The 27594-nt window shown below is 49.0% G+C and overlaps 1 protein-coding gene across 1 annotated transcript in view; it reads right to left on the reverse strand.

The window, feature by feature from the left end:
* Positions 1–27594, reverse strand: part of wdr41 (WD repeat domain 41) — a 77763-nt gene that overhangs the window by 12821 nt on the left and 37348 nt on the right. Inside the window, exons 7-11 of the mRNA XM_038805542.1 lie at positions 19653–19715; positions 13169–13280; positions 8057–8119; positions 7710–7820; positions 1674–1864 (exon numbers count right to left, since the gene is read on the reverse strand). Of these exons, the coding sequence (XP_038661470.1) occupies positions 1674–1864; positions 7710–7820; positions 8057–8119; positions 13169–13280; positions 19653–19715 (540 nt within the window). The remainder of the gene's footprint in view (positions 1–1673; positions 1865–7709; positions 7821–8056; positions 8120–13168; positions 13281–19652; positions 19716–27594) is intronic.

A 27594-nucleotide genomic window follows, 5' to 3' on the forward strand; every position in this document is an offset into this window, starting at 1 on the left:
TTGCGGGGAGGGGGGAGACAAGGAAGGAAAACCCAGGGGAGTAAGAGACACAGGAAAAGAGGGAGGAGGGGCTCTGAGCACCCCCCCGCTTCCCTTCCCCCCCCCCCCCTCCGCGCACGCAGACCCACAAAGACACGAACTGCACAAGAGCGAAGTACAGTTATACGACGCCCAGGGCGAAAGGGGGTGCCAGGAAGGATCCCGACTTCAATAGGGAAGGGTGGGGTGGAAGAGGAGCAGGGAGGGGGGCAGCAGAAGGGATGTGTGTAAAATTTGTACAAAAGAATCATATCTTGTAAATATTTGATTTGATTTATTGTCACATGTACCGAGGCACAGTGAAAAATATTTTTCTGCGGCCGAGGGAACGTACACAGTACGTATATAGTAGACAAAAGAATAATCAACAGAGAACATTGACAAATGGTACATCGACAAATGGTGATTAGTTACAGTGCAGAACAAGGGGTCAAACAAAGCAAATACATGAGCAGGAGCAGCATAGGGCGTCGTGAATAGTGTTCTTACAGGGAACAAATCAGTCTGAGGGGGAGTCGTCGAGGAGTCTTGTAGCTGTTGGGAAGAAGCTGTTCCCATGTCTGGATGTGCGAGTCTAAAGATTTCTGTACCTTCTGCCCGATGGAAGGGTCTGGAAGAAGGCAATGCCTGGGTGGGAGGGGTCTCTGATAATGCTGTCTGCCTTCCTGAGGCAGTGGGAGGTGTGTATGGAATCAGTGTGGGGGTGGCAAGCTTATGTGATGCATTGGGCTGAGTTCACCACACTGCAGTTTGTTGCGATCTTGGACTGAGCAGTTGCCATACCAAGCTGTGATGCAGCCAGATAGGATGCTCTCTATCACACATCTGTAGATGTTTGTGAGAGTCGATGCAGACATACCAAATTTCTTTAGCTTCCGTAGGAAGTAGTGACGTTGTTGGGCTTTCTTGACTGTTGCATCAACGTGAGTGGACCAGGACAGACTGTTGATGATGGTGACCCCCAGGAACTTAAAAATCATGTGCCTTATATGTTAGACTGGTATACTGTAAAAATTGGAAAATGCCAATTAAAATATATATTTTAAATTTTTTTGGGGCATAGATGGAAATAAACTTTTCCCCTTGGTGTAGGGATCAATGGCCAGAGGGCATAGCTTTAAGGTTAAGCAGCAGGAGGTTTAGAAGGGATGTGAGGGAAACCTATTTCACCCTGAGGGTGGTGGGAGTCTCGAACTCACTGCCTGAAAGGGTGGTGGAGGTAGAGACCATCATAACATTTAAGTAGTATTTAGATGTGCACTAGCGATGCCAAGGCATACAAGGCTATGGGCCAAGTTGCGGAAAATGGGATTAAAATAGGTGGTTGTTTTTGACTGGCGCAGACACGATGGGCCGAAGAGCATTTTCTGGGCTTGAGACATCAATAACTCCATGAGAGGAGAAAAAAAAGCTACACAAATTGTATATTTCTCAACAAAGCTACTTACTACTAGAACAACAGCAAGTTATTTTTCAATGGCCTTATCATTAGAGCCAGCAGATGGCCTTTTTTACTCTATTCTTAATGCTGTCAATCAGCAATATAATTACATTTCAAAAGAAATCGATCCCGAATATTAAATGCATGTTTTATTACATGACTTTGAGATAAATTGCATTGCCTTTTACTTTACCTCTCTATCTGAAGACAGGTGATGGATGCAGGTTTCATGCTGGTTTGGGGTCAAGGATATCTTTATTTCAGCAGGTTTGTCAAACTGTGGTGCAGCATTCCAGAACTGAGATTCAGATGCTTGAACTGACCAATCCAGGCTGTCCCAAATTATTAACTCACCAACGTGGGATCCAGTTGCAAATGTATTATCTATAAATAGAAACATATTCACTCTGGCAAAATTCCAGCGAAACCAACACAAACAAGAAGTTGGTATAAGACATAGGAGCAGAATTAAGCCATTTGGCCCATCGAGTCTGCTGTGCTGTTTCTCATCCCCATTCTCCTGCCTCCTCCCCATAACCTCTGATCCCCTTATTAATCAAGAACCTATCTATCTCTGACTTAAAGACACTCAGTGATTTAGCCTCCACAGCCTTCTGCGGCAAAGAGTTCCACAGATTCACCACCCTCTGGCTGAAGAAATTCCTCCTCATCTCAGTTTTCAAGGGTCGTCCTTTCAGTCTGAGGCTGTGCCCTCGGGTTCTAGTTTCTCACAATAGTGGAAAAATCCTCTCCACGTTCACTCGATCTAGGCCTTTCAGTATTCTGTAAGTTTCAATGAGATCCCCCCATACCCTTCTAAATCCCATTGAGCATCATTGTGATAAAACTGGGGCGGAATTCTCCGCAAGGCCCGACGCCGTCGTGAAACCCGGAGAGGCCGCTCCTGGCCCCCTATTCTCCCCCCGCCAGGGGGCTAGGAGGGCCGTGCCGTAAATCTCGGCCGCGGGGCCTTGTCGCTGGCGTCAAGGCCCGGCGGGCCGAGAATGACGTGGCGGCGTGCCTAATGATGTCAGCCGCGCATGCGCGGGTTGGCCGGCGCCAACCCGTGCATGTGCGGCTGACGTCACGACGGCTGACGGCTCAAACCCGCGCATGCGCGGTTGCCGTCTTCCCCTGCGCTGCCCCGCAAGACGTGGCGGCTTGATCTTGCAAGGTTGGCGGAGGGGAAAGAGTGCGTCCCTTTGAGACGCCGGCCCGGCGAACGGTGGGCACCGATCACGGACCAGTCCCTTCCCGAGCACGGTTGTGGTGCTCACTCCCCTCTCCGCCCCCCACAAGCCACAAAGCAGCTGCTGGCACCATGTTCACGCCAGCAGCGACCAGGTGTGGTTGCCGCCGGCGTGAACCGGTCGGGAATGGCAGGCCGCTCGGCCCATCCGGGTCGGAGAATCGCGGGTCGCCGTGAAAAACGGTGGCCCGCGATTCTCCGAGCGGCGTGTCGCAAAACACGACACGCCATTTGGGTGGGGAGAAACGCGGGGGGTGCCAGAGGCGGCCCTCCCGCGATTCTCCCACCCGGCGTGGGAGCGGAGAATCGCGCCCCTGATCTTTGATCTTAGTTCAGGCAGACAGCTTAAATTAAATCTTCCCAACAGAAATGTTTTTCTTTCATGGGATGTGGGCATCGATGACTAGGCCAACATTTTGTGCACATCCCCAATTGCCCTCGAGAAGGAGATGGTGAGCTGCCGTCTTGAAATACTGGAGTCCATGTGGTGTACACCCACTGTGCTGTTAAGGAGCTCCAGAATTTTGATCCAGCAACAGTGAAGAAAACGCAATGTAGTTGCCTTAAGAGGCAGTTCAGAGGGGGTTCCCGGGATTGATTCCAGAGATGAGGGGTTTGTCTTATGAAGAGTGATTGAACAGTTCAGGCACATACTCTCTCGAGTTTAGAAGATCGAGAGGAGATCTAATTGATGTATACAGGATGATAAAAGGTATTGGCAAAGTAGACAAAGAGCAGATGCTTCCTCTTGTGGGGCAATCTACAATGAGAGGTCACAGTTTTAGGATAAGGGGTTGTAGATTTAAAACAGAGATGAGGAGAAATTACTTCTCTCAGAGGGTGGTGAATCGGTGGAATTCACTGCCTCAGTGCGGTGGAATCTGAAAAATGAAAATGAAATGAAAATCGCTTATTGTCATGAGTAGGCTTCAAATGAAGTTACTGTGAAAAGCCCCTAGTCGCCACATTCCGGCGCCTGTTCGGGGGGGCTGTTACGGGAATCGAACCGTGCTGCTGGCTTGCCTTGGTCTGCTTTCAAAGCCAGCGATTAGCCCTGTGAGCTAAACAGGAATCTGGGACATTGAGTAAATTTGAGGAGCTAGACAGATTTTTAATTAGCAATGGGTTGAAGGGTTAGGGAGTACGGGCAGGAAAGTAGAGCTGAGAGAAGATCAGCCATGATTGTATTGAATGGTGAGGTCGGCGGGAGGGGCTGAATTGCCTACTCCCGCTCCTTGTTCTTATGATCTTATATATTTCCAAGTCAGGGAGGTGAGAGACTTGGAGGGCGCTTGCAGGTGGTGATACTCCAATGCATCTACAGTCCTCGGCCTGCCGCTGGTTTGGATGGTGCTGTCAAAGGAGCCTTGATGAATTTCTGCAGTGCATCTTGTAGCTGGTACACACTGCTGCTACTGTACATCAATGGAGGAGGGAGTGAACGTTTACGGTGGTGAATGGGGCGCCAATCAAGGAGGCTGCTTTGTTTGGATGGTGTCAAGCCTCTTCAGCGTTTTTGGAGATGGATCACACACTTGGCACTTTCTGTCTGAAGATGATTGCAAGCACTTCAGCTGGTCCTTTTTCACTGATGTGCTGGGCTCCCCCATCCTTGAAGATGGAGATATTTGTGGAGCCACTTCTCCAGTTAGTTGTTTAATTGTCCATCACCATTTACGACTGATGTGGCAGGATGTCAGAGCTTAAATCAGATCTGTAGGATGTGGGATCACTTAGCTCTGCTTATTATATGCTGCTTACACTGTTGGGCATAAATAGTCCTGTTTTGTAGCTTCACCAGGTCGATACCTCATTGTAGGTATGGCTGGTGCTCCTCCTGGCATGCCCTCCTGCATACTTTATTGAACAAAGGCTGAATTCTTCTGAAAAAACTCTACAAATCCTTGGATCTTGCTACTAAAATTAGCAACTAATCTCCTCCTGAGATTCAGGAGAAGACAATTACATCTGGGAAATTTCAAAATTCATCTTCAGTCTACCATTAGAAATCACTACAAATCTTGAACAAACCCGATTTCCTCAATAGCACTGTGTCAATTTTTATTGAGACTTTTCCCCAAAAAGACGGCCATGACTCTAGCCACCCAACTACAGGTAGAAAGACTCACTATCAAACCAGTTTTTCATGGTACTGAAATCATCCTCCTCAGGGGATAAGAGGCCAATAACAGAGCACCCAAAGTTCTAGCGAGTGGTGGTACGCACAAAGGAACGGAAAATCTAGAGGATGCGATTTTATATTTGAAAGATATGGGGGACCAAAATCCAATATAGGTCAGTGAGGAAAGGTGTAATGGTTAATCAAAACGTCATACAAGATAGGATCTAGGCAGTATGGTTTAAAGATGGAGGACAGAACATAAGAAATAATGACAGTGGTAGCCTATTCAGCCAGATCACTGCTGATCTTTTATCTCAACTCCACCTTTCCACAGCTCCATCTTCCCACACTATCCCAATATCCCTCAATTTAGTATCCCAAAATCCAGTGTTCTCTGTCTTGAATATGCTCAACGGCTGAGCATCCAGAGTTCACTGGCAAAGATAGAGGGACAAACAGGAATAGTCAAACAATGTGATGAGTGTTATAGCAGCAAATGAGCTTCAGTAAGAGCAGAGATGGGCAATGTTATGGGAAGTAAATGCAAGTCGTCTTTGCGATAGAGAGGATATAAAATCAGTAGCTGATCTTCGGGTTGAATTTGATGCTGAGGTTGTGAATAGCCTGGTTCAGCCCGTGACTGTAGCTGGAACGAGGGATGCAACCTGCGAAGCAGCTACAGACTTTATGCCAGAGGCCAAAGGTTTCAGCCTTCTCAATGGTAAACTGTCGAAAATTTAAGTTAATCTGAGACTTAATATCAAACAAGCACTCTGACAAAGAGACAGTGGAAGGGTCAAGAGGGGAGGTGGCAAATTAGAATAGAATCTCAGTGTACAAATGCAAACTGAATGCCTGCAGTTGATGTCAGTGGCATAGTGTAGATAAGGGAGCCATCGATAGACACTTCAGAGTTAACAGCAGAAGGTGGGAAAAGGTGACATTGTTGGATTCTCTCTGGGTAGGCTTGTGAAGAGTGGAACCAAATGGTAATCCCACTGAGAAAAACAATTGAAAAAAGTTATTGAAGGAGGAAGGTGTAGTCAAACAATAAGATGAAGAGGAGGAGAGGGATAATTGACTGTGCTCGAAGTCACATTTGTAATGTTGGCTAGGGCCATTTTGCTGCTGTGGCTGGGACAGAAAGCTGACTGGAAAGATTCAAACATGGAGATGCAGGTTAAGAAAGCCACTGATTCAAGGTGTGAGAAGGAGTTCAAGATTTGAGTGACTGTATACAAAGGCCTCAATAATTTTTTTTTAAAAAAGAGCAGTGATGACAGTTTTATGGTATCGGAGAGAGAACCATTTATAATCAAAATTAGCACAGGAGCCAGGAATGGAAGTTGGGTGGCCAGCTGCTTATTCAGAACAGGATTAGGGGGAGGGGTTGAGTCCTGTGTTCGGAGAGGGTGTGAGGGCAGATGGGAAAAGGATAGTTGTTCAGGGATTGGGTAAAATCTCCTCCCTCCCCCAGAAAAATTTGAAGCAAAATATTAAAAATAAGGACTATTTTCTAATTCTTCAATTTATTCCTTTGTACACATTTGGAATTGCTCCAACAGAAGCTAAATTAGCATAAGCTCTTAAAGAGTCTTTCGAATATTTTTCAAATTGATTTTGTAGAGCTGTGCTTTTAGCAAGCAATTTTTTATATTTCCAGACTTTATAACTTAATTTCTGAATTATAATAGACCTTTTTATTCATACCATCGGATATGCTTTTATATAAAGCAACTCAACTTTATAGCAGAGGTTGGACAAGTCTAGAAGATGGATGGAAACATGTCAGCAAGATCAACAGGCACCAGATTATCCTGCAATCCTGACACACCTACTTACCAATTATACAGAATAACTGCTCCTGTTTTCTCCAGGTCAGCAGAACAGAACCTCATCAAAAATAGCACGGGCACTGTGATAAGCCTGCAATATAGGGAAGGTGCTGACAGTAGGTCACAGCATCATCATTGCCCTCAAATTTTATGTTTGCTCAGAGCCAGCCAGTACTGAAACATCAGGTACTGCACTGGCCGCATATGCATCAAACTTGTGACTGATAACCCATTGCTCAACACTTATCTTCTTTCCAGCTGAGCAGTATAAAATGCATCTTCAAGTGGTGCATTCCCCAAAATGAAAGGCATCAGATATAAGTGAGCAATGACATGGGCAATGAAAATGGAAAGATCTGGAAGACAATCAATATCTAACAGAGGCATGCGATAAACATTAGATGGATAGGCTATATTTTGCAATTTCTGTGACCTAGTGCTATTGGTTCATCCTAAGTAGCAAGGTTTTGGTCTTCTCTTGCAACCATGCCCAAGTTCTGTGCAGTCTGGCTGTGCCACCAAGCATGAAGCACCATTGCCCTCGGCGCAGGCTGCGCTTGAGGGATAATCAAGGCAAAACTCCTTGAATCAATCCATGCAGCAACAACCTCATGAGCCAAACATGGGTTTTGCACCCATTGCTACCGCCTCAGACTCCACTGCGGCCCCGGACATTCTTTACACATTGTCTCCTTTCACTGTAAATAGTCAGTGCTCAGTTGGGGTTCCGGCTCAGTTGGGATTCAGTCAGAATCACTTGGTTCCTGACCTCATTATAGTTTTAAATTTACCCTAATAGCATTTGTTTTAAAGATTTGCCTCTGTATTTTGTACTTTTTATCGTGCATAGCGTGTGTTTTAAAGATTTGCCTCTGTATTTTGTACTTTTTATCGTGCATGGCTCTAGGTTACCTTCTGTACCCCAACAAAAGTATTATACCAAACGGACATATACCTGCAGCTGAGAACGAACCATCAAAGCATCCAACCCACATACCCCACAGTGAAACAAAATTAATTTACCATTTATAGTGATTAGTGCTCGAATATCATCTTCATGATTCGACAGTCTTCTCATCTCAATAATTTCCCAAGCTTGAGTTTCTGACGACAATGGTATCAGCTTGAAAATAACTGGAAATGGCAAAGTGCAGTAATATGAAATAATCTAAACAAGTTTTTAGGTCTATTTTTGAAATGCAACATAGCAAAAACAAAATTTGTATCTGTAGCAAGAACAATTTTGAATTAACGTGGATAATTTTCAAGTCAGAATGATAAATAAAAGTGCAGTTGATAATTTTTCTTTTTTGGCTTTTGGTTTAAATTAGACAGGAACACACTTGTGCAACTTTAGTAAAAAATCTTACCTACATCCTTCCTGACCACTGCAGCAATGCTGTTTTTCGGTAGTTCGATCATTGAGCTCACATCTGTTAAAAAATATATAAAAACAGATATAAGAATAGTGCTAGATGGCAGAGATATCAACCAGTCGCTTGGTTGTACAGAATGTGAAAATTGCTGAACAGAGACATGTTGCCAGTTTTCTGTCTTGCACTCATCGAGACCAACACAAGAATGCCAAATTTCAAACAATAACAATAATCTATACTACAGAAGAAAAGGGTGTTGACTGATTCACAAGTCAACTAGACTGGCCATGTGTTGCAATGGAAAATGCACGGGAACTATTGGCTGCCCAAACTGCCTAGATTACCCAAATACCTAACCTTGGTCCTTTTTTATTTCTCATCTGCATGCTACCCTTCAGTGATACTATCCCAAAATTAACCATGAGGTATGTGGAACGACACTTAGTTCTATCTCACCACCAACTCCTTGAACCCTGAACTGTCTCTGCTTGGCTGACATCCATAATTGGAGTAGAAGTACCCCTCAAATTGAAAACTGGAAGACTAAAGACATTGTCTTGGTTCTCGCCAGAAATTTCATTCCCTGTCCAATGTTTTCATCCCTGGTAAATGCCTTAAACTGAGCAAGACCATTTGCAACCTCGATATAACAACAATCTCTCCCCCAACATCAGCAAAAATAAGGAGCTGGTCATTGACTTCAGGAAGCAAAGTATTGTACACACTCCTGTCAGCGTCAATGGTTCAAGATGGAAATGGTTGACAGCTTCAAATTCCTAGGTGTGCACATCAACAATCAGTCCTCGTCCACCCATGTCAATGCTACGACCAAGAAAGCACAACAGCGTCGATACTTTCTCAACACATTAACTCAGACCATCACACAAACCCATCTCCCGGCCATTGACTCTGTCTACACCTCCCGCTACCTTGGGAAAGCGGGCAACATAACCCTCTCACCCGGATTATTTTTTCTTCCAACTTCTTTCATCAAGCAGGAGATTAAAAAGTCTGAGAGCACACACCAACTGGTTCAAAAACAGCTTCTTCCCTGCTGAATGACTCTCTTATGGACTGAACTGATCTCTTCACACATCTTCTCCACTGAGTAGTAATACACTCCATATGCACACCCAATGTCTGTGCATTTACGTCGTTTATTTATGTATGCCCTGTTTTTTTTCATGTATGGAACAATCTGTCTAGATGCAGAAGAATACTTTTCATTGTACCTGGGTACAAGTAACAATAAATAAAATGCAATCCAATGCAATGTTGTGTTTGACTCAAAGTCTGCACCAAGACTGCCTACTTATACTTCTGCGACATCACTCTACTCGGGCCTTCTGTCATCTGCTGCCAAATCCTCCCTCCACAATTTTGTTAACAGTAGATTGAACTATTCCAATGCTGCCATGGCCAGTCTCCCATCTTGCACCCCACATAAACATTTGCTCAACCAAAACTCTGCTGCCTGTATATTAACTCATTCCAAATCTAATTCACCCATCCCCTCTCTTTTTTTATCCATTTATGGGATGAGAGTTTCACTGGTTATGCCTACATTTGTTGCCCATCCGTAATTGCTCTCGAGAAGGTGATGATGAGCCACCTTCCTGAATTGCTGCAGTCCATATCATGCAAGTACACCCACAATGTTGTTCGGAAGGGAGTTCCAGGATTGTGACCCAGCGACAGTGAAGGATTTCCAAGTCTGGATGGTAGCTTCTTGATGTCATACTTAGTCAAATGCTGTCTTGATGTTTTCGGCAGCTACTCTTCAGCACTTCTGTCTAAGCTTGGACCAAGGCTGCAATGAGGTCTGAAACCCTGGTGCAGCCCAAATTGAGCAAGTGAGCAGGTTAAGTGTCTGTTGGATAGCACTGTCAAAGAAATCTTATCACTTTGCTGAGGGAAGCCATTTGATCACATTGGTCAACAAGGAACCATCCTGTCTAATCCCATTTTCCAACTCTTGTCCATAGGCTTGTAGGTTACGGCACCTCACGTGCATATCCAAGAACTTTTAAAATATACTAGTTATCTATGAATTTATATTGATCTCTGTGAAGCAGTACTGAAGCCGCATTGAGCATTGAATAATGATATATGCATGACGTCATTGGATGTGGCGTCACCAATCACTATCGTGGATAACTGTGCAGAGTAAAGAATCAGCCTGTACTGAAACTCCTTTACTTGGCCTGCCAGCCTCTGTGTCCCTTAGCATCAATCCTGCGGACACAACAATCTGCCTTTTCTGCCTGTCAGGTTTTTTGTGGGCAAGACATAGTTGAGGATTTGTACATTGTCAGATAGATGCCAGTGTTGTAGCTGCACTGGAACAGCTAGTTCTGGAGCACAAGGTGGAGTGTTGTCAGGTCTATAACCTTTCCAAACCCAGTGGGCATCAGCCACTTCTTGATATCACATGGAGTGAATCAAATTGGTTGAAGATTGACAGCTGTGATGGTGGGGGCCTCAGGAAGAGGCAGAGATGGATCATCCACTTGGCACTTCTGGCTGAAGATTGTTGCAAATTTTAAAGCTGTACTTTTGCACTGACATACCGAGATCTTTCATAGTGTTTGAGGCGCCTGCCCCTCTGTTTAGCTGTTGGGTGAGTGGGAGAATAAGCGGAGAAGAGGATGCAGACATCATCAGTGTGCTTTGGACAAGTTGAGTGAGTTGGCAAATGAAGGTAGATGCAGCATAAATTGAGGTAAATGTGAGGTTTGGGAGCAGAAACAGGAAGGCAGATAATCTGAATGGCCATAAATTAGGAGAGGGGAATGCGCAACGACACCTGGGTGTCCTCGTACACTAGTTGCTGAAGATAAGCATGCAGGTGCAGCAGAAGGCAAATGGTATTTTGGCCTTCAGTGAGAGGATTCAAGTACAGGGGCAGGGATGTCTTGTTGCAATTATACAGAGCCTTGGTGAGGCCACACCTGGAATATTATGTGCAGTTTTGGTCTCCTCATCTGAGGAAGGATGTTCTTGCTTTAGAGGGAGAGCAGAAAAGGTTTACCAGACTGATTCCTGGGATGGCAAAACTGACGTACGAGGAGAGATGGAGCAGGATTATATTCGTTGGAGTTCAGAAGAATGAGGGAGGATCGCGTAGAAACCTTTGAATACTAACAGAACTAGACAGGGTAGATGCAAGAAGGATGTTCTCAGTAGTGGGGGTGTCCAGAACCAGGGGTCACAGACTGAGAATAAGGGATAGATCATTTAGGACAGAGATGAGGAGAAATTTCTTCACCCAGAGAGTGGTCAACCTATGGCATTCCCGACCACAGAAAGTAGTTGAGGCTAAAACATCGCAAGTTTCAAGAAGCAGTTAGATATAGCACTTGGGGTGAAGGGGATCAAAGAATATGGGAACACATGGGAACCAGGCTATTGAATTAGATGATCAGCTATGATCGTAATGAATGACAGAGCAAGCTGGAAAGGTTGAATGGCCTTCTCCTGCTCCTATTTTCTATGTTTATGTGATAACTGTTCGCTATTCCCGACTGGATAGGGCAGGACTGCATAGCTTTGATCTTTTCCATTGTTTGTAGGATCGCTTTGCCTGGTCTATTTCATGCTGTTTCCACTGTTCAGTATGTAGCGGCTCATTGTTGTAGCTTCATTGGGTAGGCAACTTATTTTAGGTATGGCTGCTGCTGCTCCAGGCATGCTTTTCTGCAGTCCTCATTAAACCAAGATTGATCCCCTGGCTTGATGATAATGGTTTGGCATACCCTTCACTCAACATGAGTTCACACATTGTGATTGATACAATTCTTCTGGTGCTGATGCTACATATCATTTCATGGATTTTGAGCTGCTAGATCTGTTCTGAATCTACCATATTTCACATGGTGTTAATGCCACACAACACGATGGAGCATGTCTTCAGTGTCAAAATAGGACTCACCACCACAAAGGTCGTGCCATGTTCACTCCTACTATTGGGGGGCACAGTAGCACAGTGGTTAGCACAGTTACTTCACAGCTCCGGGGTTCCTGTTTCGATTTCTGGCTTGGGTCACTGCCTGTGCGGAGTCTGCACGTTCTCCCTGTGTCTGCGCGGGTTTCCTCCTGGTGCTCCAGTTTCCTCCCATAGTCCAAAGGTGTGCAGGTAAGGTGGATTGGCCATGCTAAATTGTCCTTAGTGTCCAAAAAGGTTAGGAGGGGTTGCTGGGTAACAAGGATGGGGGTGTGGGCTTAGGTAGTCTCCTTCTGCACTGCAAATCCTATGATTACTGGCAAGGAGAGATACATCTGAAACAGGTAGATTGGCAAGGGTGAAGTAGGGTTTTTCCTCTTGTTGGCTGTCACCAGCTGCCACTGACAAATGTGCACTTAATGACTTGGTCAATAGTGGTGCTACAAAGCCACACTTGGTAATAGATACTGAGGCAGCACATCCATTCAATACCCTTGTTACCCTCAGTACTACTTCCAGTGGCATTCAACATAGAGAAGTGCTGATTCACCAGGTGGGGGAAGGCAGCAGGTGGCAATGTGCAGAGTTCCTTGCCCTGTATTTGCTAACCTTCACTGGCTTCACTTCAGTATTCAAGTTCTCAATCTTGTTCTCATTCCCTCTATGGCCCCACCCTTCCTGATCTGTGTAGCCTTCGCCAACTGTATAAGCCATTGAAATCTCTCCACTTCTGGCCTCCTGCGCTTCACTGATTTCAATCACTCTGCAACTGGCAGCTGTGTTTTCAGCTGCCTTGGCCCCAAGTTCTGGATTCCCTCCCTAAATCTCTCTCGGCCTTTCCCTCCATTTAACATATACCCCCTTTGATCAATCCTTTTTGCTCATTTTTCTTGATTTCTCCTGTAGTCCTGAGTGAGAAAAGATTTCAGCAAATGTTTTTATTGATATCATTCTTGCTAAATGTGGAATGTTCTGTAAAAATGTAAATCGTTAATGATATAACAAAAGGTTAGTTTGGTTTAATAAATCAATTTCCCGCGTAGAATTGGTGCGAAGAACAATCTCATCAATCCAGTTTCTTGAAAGGTTATCTTGGAAAGGAACATATTTGCCATCAAAAGTGAAACACAAGGGAATTTCTGAGCAGCATTTTGAAATAATACCTGCATCTTTAAAACAAGTTGTTTTACAGAGCAATTCTGCTTGACAGCTCCAAGTGCATACTTTATCTCCTCCAGACAGCCACACATCAAGTCTTTCAATAATCATCAGACACTGCCAAAATAAGCCAAACAATAAAGTTACAAACATGATGAATTTTAGCACTTTAGTCCACAGTGGATATATCCATATACAACTTTTACAAAAAATATTCTTTCTGGGGATGTGGGCTTTGCTGGCTAGGCCAGCATTTACTCCCCATTCTCAACTGTCCTGGAGAAAGTGGTGGTGAGCTGCCTTCTCAGGTTTTTGATTAATATGGGGATATGGGGTTATGGGGATAAGGCAGGAGAATGGGGATGAGAAAAATATCAGCCATGATTGAATGGCGGAGCAGACTCGATGGGCCAAGTGGCCTATTTCTGCTCCTCTGTGTTATGGATTAAGGATCCTCCTGGAAGGAGTAATCACAACATGCTAGAAATTCAAATTGAGCGAGAGAGGACAGATGGTAATTTTTGAGATTTTATGAGGAAATTTGAGATCACTGCAAACCAGGGCCAGTTAACAAGAAAAATATTAGCAGGAACTGCTGTTAACACTAAGCAGGTCAGGCACCACCAGTGGAGAGAAGAATGTAACATTTAGTGTTTTAGACTCTACACCCTTTTGTTAAAAGGAGATAGAAAAAATTAAACTCGCAGCCCTTGACAATTGAAAAGAAAAAGGGACTTCTCTTAAAGTGCACGATGAGGCAAAGGGCAAAATGAATTTGAACACCAGAACAACTTTGAAATAAAGTGAGTCAGGCCTGAAGAGAAATGTTAAGAGCATGGAAGTGGCAGTTCATCCTTTTGAGTATCATCTCTTGGAGTACTGTCAGTAGTGATCGGGGTAACACTGAATTGCACAGGCACCTGTAATCATAGATAACAGGTGGGATAGAATTTACTGGGGTATAGGGATAGGCGGGGGGGCAGGTAGGGTGCGCTTTCAGAGGGTCGATGCAGACTTGATGGGCCAAATGGCCTCCTTCTACACTGTAGTGATTCTATGAATTTCAACTGGAATCCCTGTGGAATAAGTCACAAAGAGTGGGAAGGTACAACAATAATAATCGTTATTGTCACAAGTACACTGCAATGTAGTTACTGCGAAAACCCCTAGTCGCCTCATTCTGGCACCTGTTCGGGTACAAAGAGGGAGAATTCAGAATGTCCAAATTACCTAACAGCACGTGTTTTGGGACTTGTGGAAGGAAACCAGAACACCCGGAGGAAACCCTCGCAGACACGGAGAACGTGCAGACTCCCACAGGCAGTGACCCACGCCGGGAATCAAACCTGGGATCTTGAAGCTGTGAAACAACAGTGCTACCCACTGTGCTACCATGTATGGAGCATAGGCCTGAAAGAGTTCAGAGGCAGACCAGCAGAGTGGTCAGAGAGAATAAAAACGCAAGGCCCTGTGAGTAGGCCTCAGTTGGAGAGCTCAGAGATGAGGAGCACAGATCTGAAGGAATTCAAGGGCAAAGCAGCAAGGTAGAGGCAACACATCAGGGAGAGAGAGGTCAAGAATATTAAAAGTGAAGCACAAGGGAAGTCGCTGATTGGTCAACTGCTGGTGAGCTTTTGTTCAAAACATGCCTTTCATAAGTATTAAGCTTATTTCTGTTAAATTTAAGTCTAATAAAGAGGCACGGCTGGACGCCATAGTCCCATGAAACATATATCTTGCACCATGTGGGAACTCCAGGACACTTCTTGCAGAGGTGGAAGGTGAGGAATGCAATAGCAATAGAGAGATTCAATAGTTAGGGGACAAACAGAGACATTTTTGCAGCTGCAGACATGACTCCGGGATAAAACATTGCCTCCTCTGTGCCAGGGTCAAAACTGTTACTGAGCAGCTGTCAAACATTGATGGATGAGGGTGGACAGCCAACGGCAAAGGTCCAAATTGCTCCAATGACATAGGCAGAAAGAGGGATGAGGTCAGATTTCAGGGAGCAAGGGAAGAATTTTTAAAAGGAACTCAAGGTTAGTCATTTCCAGAACTTCTGGTGCCAGGTGCTGAAGAGTACATAAATAGGAGGATAATACAGTTGAATGTATCCCTGCCGAGATGATACAACACGGAAAACCTTGGACTCTTGGGGCATTGGTACTAGTTTTGAGGGACCTGCACAAGCCAGACTGGTTACACTTCAAAAGAGTCAGGGCCAATGTCTTGGCGGGGAGGTGTGCTAGCGCTGTTGGGGAGAGTTAAAATAGTTTGGCAGGAGGATGGGTACCTGAGCAAAGCTTCATAAGGGAGAGAAACAAAGCTAGAAATGAAAAGTAGAGATTTAGTAGGCCAGTATGGAAGATCAAGAACCGAAGGGTGGAAAATAGACAAATGGAGTTGAGTGATTGGTGGTATGTACTTCAATGGAAGGAGTCTAATGAAGACAGATGAGCGGAGAGCACAGATAAACACTTGGAAGTATGACATCCCATAGCTATTACTAAAATGTGATTTAAACAGCAGGAATGGCAGCTCAATGTTCCTGGTTACAGGATTTTCAGATGGATAGAGGGAGGAGGGGAAAAGGTGGGGTGGGTAAAAATACTAGTAAGAAACAGCTGCGAGGAGGGATGTAGCTGAATTGCAAAAAACACAGCAATAGTAGGTGATTTCAACTCTCTGAATATTAACTGGAACAAATTCAGTGGAAAAGATATCGAAGGCAACAGAATTATTAACATATACTCAAAGGAATTTGTTTTTGCAGGTTGGTAGCAAATCCAACAAGAGAAGGGGCGATTCTAGTCTTAGTTTTAGAGAATGAATCAGAGATGGAAGGGGGATAAGCAGAAGATCATTTTAGTTACATTTTGTGTTGTTATGGAAAGGGATAAGGTTAACCCAAGAGTGAAAGTTGTAAACTGGTGATAGGCCAATTCCACTAAGTCGAGATGTAACAAGGCAAAAGTGGACATGAAACAGCCATCTAACTACACGGAAATTAACACTGCTGCCTCACAGCGCCAGGAACCCAGGTTTATTTCCAGCCTTGGGTGACTGTCTATGTGGAGCTGGCACATTCTCCCAGTGTTTGCGTGGGTTTCCTCCGGGTGCGTCAGTTTCCTCCCACAGTCCAAAGATGTGCAGTTTAGGTGGATTGACCATGCTGAAGAGTTGCCCAGGGATGTGCAGGTTAAGTGGGATTACGGGGATAGGGCGGGCGAGTGTGCCTAGGTAGGGTACAGACTCGTTCGGCCGAATGATTCAATAAATCAATGCCAGAGAAGACTAGTGTGAGGCATTTAAGAAACTAAAAAGGATTCAGAACAAATAGATTTGTACAAAGAAAAAAATAGGGCAGGGCACCCAAATGTAGCAGCAAAGGGGAATAGAGAAAGTGCAGGGGTAAATTGAAAAGGAAATTAAGGAAGTAAAAAGTGCAGAAAAAACATTGACGTAAAATTCAATGGACCCAAAGATACTTTAATACATAAAGAGCAGGAGAATAACAAGCAAAAATAATAGGGCCAAGTAGACACCATAAACCCAAGTTGTGTGCAAAGGTAAAGGATGTGGGTATAGTTCTTAACGAATATTTGTGCCCGTCTTCACAAAAAGGGAGACGATACAGATATTTCGGTCAAATGTGAGTGCGAAATGTTGGATGGATAACAGCCGAGAGAAAATATGAAGGTATTTAACATTCTTGAAAGTGAATAAGTGGATTTCCGGTGGCGGACATGGTGCGAGTGGTTGGACATTTGGCAGCTCTCGCTCGAGGCGGTTTCGTTGGTCCTCTTCCCCGATTAACGGGAAGATGTTTTGAAGGAAAAGGGTGCACGAGTGGTAGAGGAAGACTATACTCCACCGGTGAATGCATTTGTGGACCAGAAGTGGTTTCAGAAGAAAGGAGCAACAAGAGCAAGAACATCTTCCTGCAACAGAGGGAAAATTGGCAGGGAACAAAGGGTCGGCCCTACCAGCCCAATGGTCGATGGGCGGGACTGCTGACAGGGGTGGGGCTGTAAAGTACGATAGGAGGGGGCTGGCCCAAGAGGGGCTATGGTAGATCTGCGGGGGGGGGGGGGGGGGGGGGGGGGGGGAGTGGACTTGAAAGTAGATCAACGTCGTGGGGGTAGCGGTCACTATGGATGCGAAAAAGGCCTTTGACTGGGTAGAATGGGACTACTTGTGGGAGGTGCTGGGGCAGTTTGGGTTCGGACAGGAGTCTGTGGATTAGGTCCGTTTGTTGTGCCGGACGTTCTGAAGGTGTGGGGACAGTGGCATCAGCACCTGAGGTTGGAGGGTGCCTCGGTTTGGGCACCGATCTGTGGGAATCATAGACTCACTCCGGGTGGGCTAGACACAGGTTTGCGGGGTGGCGGTGGGCAGGGATTGAACAGTTTGGAGACCTATTCGTTGGGGGCAGCTTTTCTAGCTTGGAGAGACTGGAAGAGGAATATAAGCTGCCCAGCAGGAATGGGTTCCGGTACTTGCAGGTGAGGGACTATGTGAAGAAGCAGGTGCCATCCTTTCCCAACCTGCCCCCCAGGGTTGTAGGACAAGGTGATGTCGAAAACATTGGTGGATGAGGGCAGAGTGTCGGAGACTTACAAAGAACTAATGGATTGGGAGGGTGCCCAAGAAGTCAAGCACAAGTGGGAGGAAGAGCTGGGGCGGGGGGGGGGAGGGGGGGTGGGGGCTGTTGGGGATTTAAAAAACAAAGAGGTAGGGGAGGTTGGCAGCAGGGAGAATGGACCTTAGAGTGTCAGATATTTACTTGCTCTGTGAATTCCTGTTTGCTCTCTTTGTGGTTGTGTTTGATGAGTATATACAAATGCCTTAACATAAAACATTTTAAAAAAGAAAGTGGAGAAGTCACTAGGCCCAGGTGAAAACGTAAAGGCAGCCGAGGGGCGGTTTAATCACTTAATTGTAGGGTGGCACGGTAGCACACTGGCAAGCGCCATTGCTTCACTGCGCCAGGGATCCGGGTTTGATTCCCGTCTTCAATCACTGTGCGGAGTCTGCACGTTCTCCCCATGTCTGCATTGGTTTCCTCCGGGTGCTCCAGTTTCCTCCCACAAGGCCCAAAATACCTGTTAGGTGAATTGGACATTCTGATTTCTCCCTGTATACCCGAATAGGCTCCAGAGTGTGGTGACTAGGGGGTTTTCACAGTAACTTCATTGCACTGTTAATGTAATTATGAGGGGCTTACATAATGTGGATAGGAAAAACCTCGTTCTTTAGCAGAAAGGTCAATAACCAGGAGATATATTTTAATGCTATTGCTAGGTTTTCATGGTTGGGGGGGGGGGGGGGGGGCATGGAAGCTGTCAAATAATTTTACACTTTTAGAGGCTGGAACTCATCAACTTAAAGGATGGCAGAGGCAGTACTCTCATCACATTTATACAAAATATGCATTTAAGGTGCCAAATATGCAAGGGAACAAATCTGGAGCTGAAGGGTGGGCTGAGGCTAGATAGCTGTTTTTCAGCATTGACACAATTGGCCAAACTTGAGGACAGTTGCTGAGAAAAGGGTGTAGCTGTGAAAGAAAGTCTCACTGAGAACATAATGAAATATAAGAGGGTAACAGGTAATAATGAAAGTGAAAAGGGTAAGAGATGAACTGAAATCATGTTGCAGAGATGAGAACTTCAAGGTGAGCACCTCTGGAAGACAACAGATGTGATACTGAATTAAAGAAAAAATGCTGAAAATGCAGACAATTCCAGCAGATCAGGCAGCAACTGTGAAGAGAGGAAGGTAAAGTCGCCATAGTCCCAGGTGACCATAAGCTGCATCCCCTTTGAGGGGGAAGAGCTGACTGGTGGTGATTAGGGCAGCATGGTAGCATTGTGGATAGCACAATCGCTTCACAGCTCCAGGGTCCCAGGTTCGATAACGGCTTGGGTCACTGTCTGTGCGGAGTCTGCACATTCTCCCCGTGTGTGCGTGGGTTTCCTCCGGGTGCTCCGGTTTCCTCCCACAGTCACAGGACGTGCCGGTTAGGTGGATTGGCCATGATAAATTGCCCTTAGTGTCCAAAATAACACTTAGTGTTGGGTGGGGTTACTGGGTTATGGGGATAGGGTGGAGGTGTTGACCTTGGGTAGGGTGCTCTTTCCAAGAGCCGGTGCAGACTCGATGGGCCAAATGGCCTCCTTCTGCACTGTACATTCTATGAACCCGAGGACCACCACACCTCAGGGAAGGGGCGGGGTTGATTAGGCAGTCCTTCACAAGAGGAAGGTAGGATTAACATTTCAGGCCAATGACCTCTTAATCTGCTGCTTGATCTGATGAGCATTTCCAGAATTTTGTTTTTATTTCAGATTTCCAGTAACTGCAGCATTTTATTTTCAGAAAAACTGACTTCTGTGAATTTTCACCTGCAGCCACTCAACCAGAGATGCATTAAATAATGGAGCTTTATACCCATCAGTATAAATCCTATAACCTTTCTCTTACCTTAACGGAGGACTGAAATTCTGTCAACAAATAGATTTGGGTGCCACTGTTTAAATCCCAGATCTTGCTGCATCAATAAAGGAAAACTCATATGAAATTAATTTGGAATCACTGAACTACCTTGCTTTTCAAAACAGCAAACATTAAATCTCTCTTCCTAGGGATCCAGTGCATCAGTCTTACTTCCCTGAAGGCTACTGCAGTGAAGTTGCTGACACAGTACAACCAAACGTGCTTAGCAATGCACTTAACAATTTAGGAACAAACCCATGTTGATACAGAACCACCCAGCAGCAGAAAATAAAATCACGTAGGCGGAGTGTTCAGTGTACCTGGATAATCATGCACTTATGCAAGGTCGCCGAGTGCCAGAACATCTCTTAGGCCTTTCTGAAGTTGCAACATTTTCAAAAATTAATAGAGCTGCTTCAGGATGCTGCTCCAAAGGGGACATTATACAGTGACCTAGTTGCTAGGAGACTTGTCAAGACAAGAACATTCTGAAGACTATCCTTTCCACATGTAATTGGGAATACTTTGAACAACAGCACATTATATATACACTCTCGTTAAGTATGTTGACAATCACAAAGCCCTGAAGAATTAAGGTGTTTGGTTCAGCACAATTAATTGTCTATCGATATAAAAGCTGTAAGACAATCAGCTCAAACTTGCTCCATTAATTTACAGAGTGACTTTTAGCACAGAAACAAGCCACTTGGGTCTAGTATATATTGATGTTTTTCTCCACGTGCCACCTTGTCTTATCCTATTCTGCTGCTTACTTTCCATGTTCTTTAATATTATTAGTTTTCAAGAAACTACACAATTAACTTTCACAGAATTTATGGACTCTGCTTCAAGAACAGTTTGTGGCACAGAATTCAACATTTAACCAACCCATGTGTATCGACTATTTTTCTCTAACCCGTTTAATGCTTTTTGCGATGATCGCAAATTTGTGCCCTCGTACTAAATTTCACCCAGCTATTGGAAACAATCACAATATCAGAAACTGCCTTATTTTTATTTATTTATTTATTTTTTAAAAATTTAGAGTACCCAATTATTTTTTCCCAATTAAGGGGCAGTTTAGCATGGCCAATCCACCTAACCTGCACATCTTTGGGTTGTGGGGTGAAACCCACGCAGACACGGGGAGAACGTGCAAACTCCACACGGACAGTGACCCAGGGCCGGGATTCGAACCCAGGTCCTCAGCGCCGCAGGCAGTAATGCTAACCACTGTGCCACCGTGCTGCCCAGAAACTGCCTTATTAGAACTTCAGATTTTCTTGGTTCAAAAGCACAATTTGCAGATGCTATCATATTTGGGGATAGTCAATACGGAGGAGGGCTGCAACAAATTACAGGAGGACATTAATAAACTTTTGAGTGTGGCCAAATAATTGGCAAATGTGGCAAAACAGATAAATGTGAGGTAGGATAAATAGGGAGGTCACTTATTACTTGGCAGGTACAATTCTGTAGGACAAAAAGAAAACAGGATCTCGAGTACAAATATATCAATCACCAAATCACACCAAAGGTTAAGCAAAGCCATAAAATAAAAACCCACCAAACACTAGGGCCGCGATTCTCCGCTCCCACGCCGGTTCGGAGAATAGCGGGCTGCGCCAATTTTTCCCGCGACGCCGGTCCGACGCGCTCTCGCTATTCTCCCCACCGGCCAAATGTCCGTGGTCGGGATACTCACGGAAATCCACGGAGATTCGCCCGACGGAGGCAAAACTCGCCAGCACTCCCACTATTCTCCGGCCCGGATGGGCCGAAATCCCGGCATCGTGACGCCATGTCACAACGTCGCGATCCACACCTGGTTTTAAAAATCGCCAGCCAGTCCTGCTGGCTGACGAGGAGTTAGGAGGTGAGCGGACCGTCCCGGAGTCTCCGCAGACTGGGGAAGGCATCCCCGAGAACGCTGCGGCCAGTGGGGGGGGGGGGGGGGGGGATGGACGACTGGGAGGGGGGAGGGAGAGGGGGGGGAGGAACAAGTGGGAGGGGGGGGAAGGAGAGGGGGGGAGAGAGGGACAAGTTTCAGGGGGGAGGGAGGGGGGGTGAGAGAGAGAGACGGACAAGTGGGAGGGGGGAGGGAGGGGGGTGAGGGAGAGACGGACAAGTGGGAGGGGGGAGGGAATAGGGGGAGGGAGAGAGAGACGGACAAGTGGGGGGGAGAGAGAGAGAGAGACGGACAAGTGGGAGGGGGGAGGGAGAGGGGGGAGAGAGAGAGACGGACAAGTGGGAGAGGGAGGGGGGGAGAGAGAGCCGGACAAGTGGGGGGGGGGGGGAAAGAGGGAGGGAGAGAGAGGGGAGGGAGAGACGGACAAGTGGGAGGGGGAGGGAATGGGGGGAGGGAGAGAGAGACGGACAAGTGGGGGGGGAGAGAGAGAGAGAGAGAGACGGACAAGTGGGAGGGGGGAGGGAGAGGGGGGAGAGAGAGAGACGGACAAGTGGGAGAGGGAGGGGGGGGGGGGGGGAGAGAGAGCCGGACAAGTGGGGGGGGGGGAAGAGGGAGGGATAGAGAGGGGAGGGAGAGACGGACAAGTAGGAGGGGGGAGGGAGAGGGGGGGGAGAGAGAGAGATGGACAAGTGGGAGGGGGGGAGGCAGAGGTGGGGAGAGGGGGGGGAGAGGGGAGGGAGAGAGGGACAAGTGGGAGGGGGGAGGGAGAGGGGAGGGAGAGAGGGACAAGTGGGAGGGGGAGGGAGAGAGGGACAAGTGGGAGGGGGGAAGGACAAGTGGGAGGGGGAGGGAGGGGGGGAGAGTGAGAGACGGACAAGTGGGAGGGGGGAGGGGGAGGGAGAGAGGGACAAGTGGGAGGGGGGAGGGAGAGGGGGGCGAGAGAGAGACGGACAAGTGGGGGGGAGGGAGTGGGGGGGGAGGGAGAGGGGGGAGAGAGGGACAAGTGGGAGGGGGGAAGGAGAGGGGGAAGGAGGGGGAGAGGGGATGGAGAGAGGGACAAGTTTGAGGGGGAGGGAGGGGGAGGGAGAGGGGGTGAGAGAGAGAGAGACTGACAAGTGGGAGGGGGAGGGAGGAGTGGCTGAGAGAGAGACGGACAAGTGGGAGGGGGGAGGGAGAGGGGGAGGGAATGGGGGGAGGGAGAGAGAGACGGACAAGTGGGAAGGGGGAGGGAGAGGGGGGAGGGAAAGAGAGACGGATAAGTGGGAGGGGGGTGGGAGAGAGAGAGAGAGACAGACAAGTGGGAGGGGGGGAGGGGGGGAGGGAGAGGGGGAGAGGGACAAGTGGGAGGGGGTAGGGAGAGGGGGAGGGGGTAGGGAGAGGGGGAGGGAGAGAGAGACGCACAAGTGGGAGGGGGGAGGGAGAGTGGGGAGGGAGAGAAAGAGACGGACAAGTGGGGGGGGGAGGGAGAGGGGGGGAGAGAGGGGCAAATGGGAGGGGGGAGTGAGTGGAGTGGATGGGTTCGTCCACCCCCGGATGCAACATGTCAGCCGCCCTGTAATTGCAGGACGGTCACGAGGACACGGCCGCTGGTTGCCCTGTGGCTTATGGCCACAGGACACTGACGCACCGGTGAGGAGGATGTGTTATTAACTGCCTGTTGGACGCAGAAAGTGACCGGGGTTAGGCTGGCAGGTGTCCCGTGGCAGGCGGCTGCCGAGGTGTCGAATAAACTCCGTCTAACCTGTCGTTTCTCTGCCAACCACCACCCTTCTGTAGGTGAGCAAAATGTACTCAAACATAACAGCTATGTTCAGTGCAGTGGTTGGGGCCGCTGCACTGCAGTTGGAGATGGAGCAGCGTCCACAGCCACATCCCACAGTGGATGCAGGGCCAGCTGCGTGAGCGGAGGGAATGGCCGAGGAGTTGCCCGTCGTCGAGCAGCATGGGGGTGAGGAGGAGGAGGAGGCATTGATGGTGGAGCCAAGGCGCCAACCGAGGCCGAGGGCTTACCGTCCCCGGATCTCATTCCAGACAATGCAGGACATCACCTGCAGGAGACGACTCTGGTTGAATAGAGAGACGGTGACACATATCTGCCAACTCGTGTCGCACCTCGCCCCACGTTGAACGGGAGGAGGACAAGCAATCGCGGTTGCCGTCAAGGTGACGGTTGCACTGAACTTTTATGCAACCGGCTCCTTCCAGTCTCCGAGCGGGGACCTCTCCGGGATCTCCCAGGCATCGGTGCACAGGTGCATCCATGATGTGACCGATGCCCTCTATGCCATCGCCGACCGCTACATCACCTTTCCCGAGGATCGAGCAAGTCAACATTCACGAGCTCGTGGATTTGCCAATGTGGCCGGGATACCGATGGTGCAGTGTGCAATCAATTGTGTTCACGTCCCCATGCGCCCGCCTGCAGGGGACAGGGAGGTGTTCACAAACAGGAGGGGGACATACTCCATGAATATCCAGGTAGTATGCAACCCCCACATGAGGATCATGCACATGTGCGCAAGGTTCCCAGGGAGTGTGCATGATGCGTACATTCTTGCGCAGTCGTACATCCCTGCTCTGTTTGAGGGACGGCCCTCCTGGCTGAGGGGCTGGTTGCTGGGCGACAGGGGTTATCCGCTGAGGTCGTGGCTGATGACGCCTATACGGAGGCCTCAGACCAACGCGGAGACCCTTTACAATGAGGCCCATGCAGCAACCAGGTGGAGTGCTGCTTCAGATTGCTGAAAATGTGATTCAGATGCCTGGACCGCTCCGGAGGGGCCGTGCAATACCAGCCTGAGAGGGTGGCTCGCATTGTCGTGGTCTGCTGTGCGCTTCACAACATAGCAATGCAGAGGGGAGATGCCCTGGTGGAGGAGGCGGAGGGAGAAGCTAGTGGCAGTGGTGCCAACACGGAGGAGGAGGAGGTCGGTGGAGTGGCAGGCGCAGCACGCAGACAGGACCCGGGTGCTGGTGATGTCCAGGACGCTGCACGACGGCACCGGCGAGGACAGCGGGCACGCAACGCGTTGGTGGCAGCCAGATTCACGCGCCGCACGCGACATCCCCGCTGAACACCAACACAACCACCTGCATCACCAGTCGTGTAGACGGTCACCACACAACTCCCACCACCACCACCACCACCCCACCCCCACTCTGCATACACTGTTCCAGTTCGACATCACCCTTACCACTGGGGCCAGACGGTATGGCACGACATTGATGGCTGTGTCAGCGGGTGTGATCAGTGCCATGTTCAATGATGACAGCCCGCTCTGCAATGAGCTGTGAGCTCAGAATCGTTAGACAAAGTCTGACTCATGGCAATAGCTGAACCATCCATCTCGGTGGTCGCTGAGTTCGTCAGGGACACTCCATCACGTGCCCGTGTGGGGAAGCTGTGGGAGGGGGAAGGGACTGCACACCCGATACCGAAGTTTCACCGCTCGTCAACTCCAGCGACACTCGGTCACCATCACGATACCTGTGGCAACGGAAAAATCACACGGTCTTACAGGTTAGGTGCAACAGTGAGTTCAATGGTTAACATTATGTACAGATGCCCTAGCCCCTACAACTAATCTGTGCCCTTCACCCGTGCCAACTTACTGTGTGTCCCTTTTTGTTGCCTTTCGGGCCCTACCACTATGCCTAAGTGAGTCCCCAGATGATACAGCATGAGTGGAGGAGGACTGCTGCAAATCGCCCCCTTCGGCATGTCTCCCAGTCGGCACTCGTTTCCTGGGGCGACCCAGCATTGCTGGGCCAGGCTGCTCCGCGGGCGTTTCGGATTACGTGGTGCCACCCTGCTCTGCCCGCTGCACACCCGATACACCAGGGATGGGACGGGGGAGGCCGAGTGTTCAGGGACGTCCCGTGATGGAGTTAATGGGACGGGCCCCGGAACCTCCTCCTCCCTCGGGGAGCCCGGTGGCCCCCGGGCCTCACTGTGGGACGGAGGTGCGAGCGGGGAGGTGCCCCGTCGCCCCACCGACACCTGGCGCTGCCAGTCCTGGAGGCCTGCAATGGTCTCCACCAGGGTCCGAAGGTTCGCAGAGACGGAGTCCAGGGAGTTAAACATTCCCGCCAGGGAGTGCGCGACCTCAACCTGTGAGTGCGCGACGCCATCCAGCACGTGTGTCAGGCGGTCGATGCTCTCCGCGACTGACTGCTGGGACTGTGCCATGGCGTGATGGGACTGTGCCATGACCTGCTGAGACTCGGCCAAGGCCCGTAGCGCGCCGGCAATGTCATGCTGACTGTGGCGCATTGCTGCCTGTCAGAGGGTAGCCCTGTCCAGGGCCATGGATGACGCGTGCATGTGAAGCCCAACGCCTTGCATAACCTGACCCATGGCCGAAACCGCGGATGCCACCCGTGCGGTGTCGGCCTGGGTGGCTGCCATGAGCGGCACCACTCCCTGCTCCTGGACGCGGTTCGACTCCTCTAACTGCGTCTGCAGCTGCAGGAAGACAGCCCTCATCCCGGCATTGTGTCCCTGGGTTTGAAAATGCATCGGCTGTGCGGGTGTGTCGAGTAAATCCAGGAACCCGGGAAACGTCTGGGAGCCAGCTGGATGCTGGGCTGCCCTCCGACAGTCCAGGCCCTTGGCTGCTCCGAACTCCACCTGCTGTACCAGCTCAGCTGTGTGGTGCACACCAGACCATGACCCATGAGCCTCATCACTTAATTGCCCAACCGAGGTGAGTGTCTCTGGGATGGTGTGGGAGATAGCAGTGCCACAGGTCCTCGTCCGTCATAATCTCTGTGGTGTCATTGTCACATTCATATCTGGGCGCAGGGCGCACGCGGCCCATGTCATCTTCTCCCTCAATGGAGTCTCCAGAGTGTGGTGCCGTGTGTGCGCCCTGCTGGACGGTCCCGGGTTGAGAGGATGGCCCTCCTGGCTGACGTCCTGCCACCCTCTGGCGTGCGGCCCTGGGTGCGGTGGTGGAAGTCCGGCTGGGTGTGGCAGCAGACCTCCCTGGATGTTCGCCAGCACGCCCTCGGGAACAGAATAAGACGGGGTTATTTAGACACGCTCGGCCGGGTATTGGATGGTCCAGTGTGCTGTGTGTGAGGGGAGAGAGGATGGGGGGATCCAGTGGGCTGAGTGTGAGGGGAGAGAGGATGGGGGGGGGTCCAGTGGGCTGAGTGTGAAGGGAGAGAGGATGGGGGGTCCAGTGGGCCGAGTGTGAGGGGAGAGAGGATGGGTGGGTCCAGTGGGCTGAGTGTGAGGGGAGAGAGGATGGGGGGGGGGGGGGTCCAGTGGGCCGAGTGTGAGGGGAGAGAGGATGGGGGAGTCCAGTGGGCCGAGTGTGAGGGGAGAGAGGATGGGGGGGGGGTCCAGTGGGCCGAGTGTGAGGGGAGAGAGGATGGGGGAGTCCAGTGGGCCGAGTGTGAGGGGAGAGAGGATGGGGGGGGGGTCCAGTGGGCCGAGTGTGAGGGGAGAGAGGATGTGGGGGTCCAGTGGGCTGAGTGTGAGGGGAGATAGGATGGGGGGGGGTCCAGTGGGCCGAGTGTGAGGGGAGATAGGATGGGGGGGGTCCAGTGGGCCGAGTGTGAGGGGAGAGAGGATGGGGGGGTCCAGTGGGCTGAGTGTGAGGGGAGAGAGGAAGGGCTGGGGTTGTCATGCAGGGTTGTCTCACTTGGTTCCGCACCGCCAACCTCGCTTTGCGCGACCTCTCGGGTGCCAGATCCCCCAGCACGGTCCAGAGCCCTCTGCTCAAAGGCGGTCGGGGGTGCATTATGGGAGAACCCCCTCCAGTCTTGTTGCGCTCCCGGTTGTTGTGCGCGGTCTTGTCCTGTTTTGGGGGGGGGCATAGATAGATCATTACAATTCGGCAGGTATCAGCAGGCCGTTCAGATATTGGCACAGCTTGGGGGGAAAGTTGCAGCTAAACCATGGCATCTCTCCGGGGGCTCGCAGCGCTCATGTGGGTCTGTGACAACTTTGTTAACCACCCTCCACTCACTCTCGCCCCCCCCCCCCCCTCGTGCCCAGGGTGGGGGGGGTGA

Source organism: Scyliorhinus canicula, chromosome 8 (genome assembly GCF_902713615.1).
Source record: "Scyliorhinus canicula chromosome 8, sScyCan1.1, whole genome shotgun sequence".
In the NCBI taxonomy this organism is placed as follows: domain Eukaryota; kingdom Metazoa; phylum Chordata; class Chondrichthyes; order Carcharhiniformes; family Scyliorhinidae; genus Scyliorhinus; species Scyliorhinus canicula.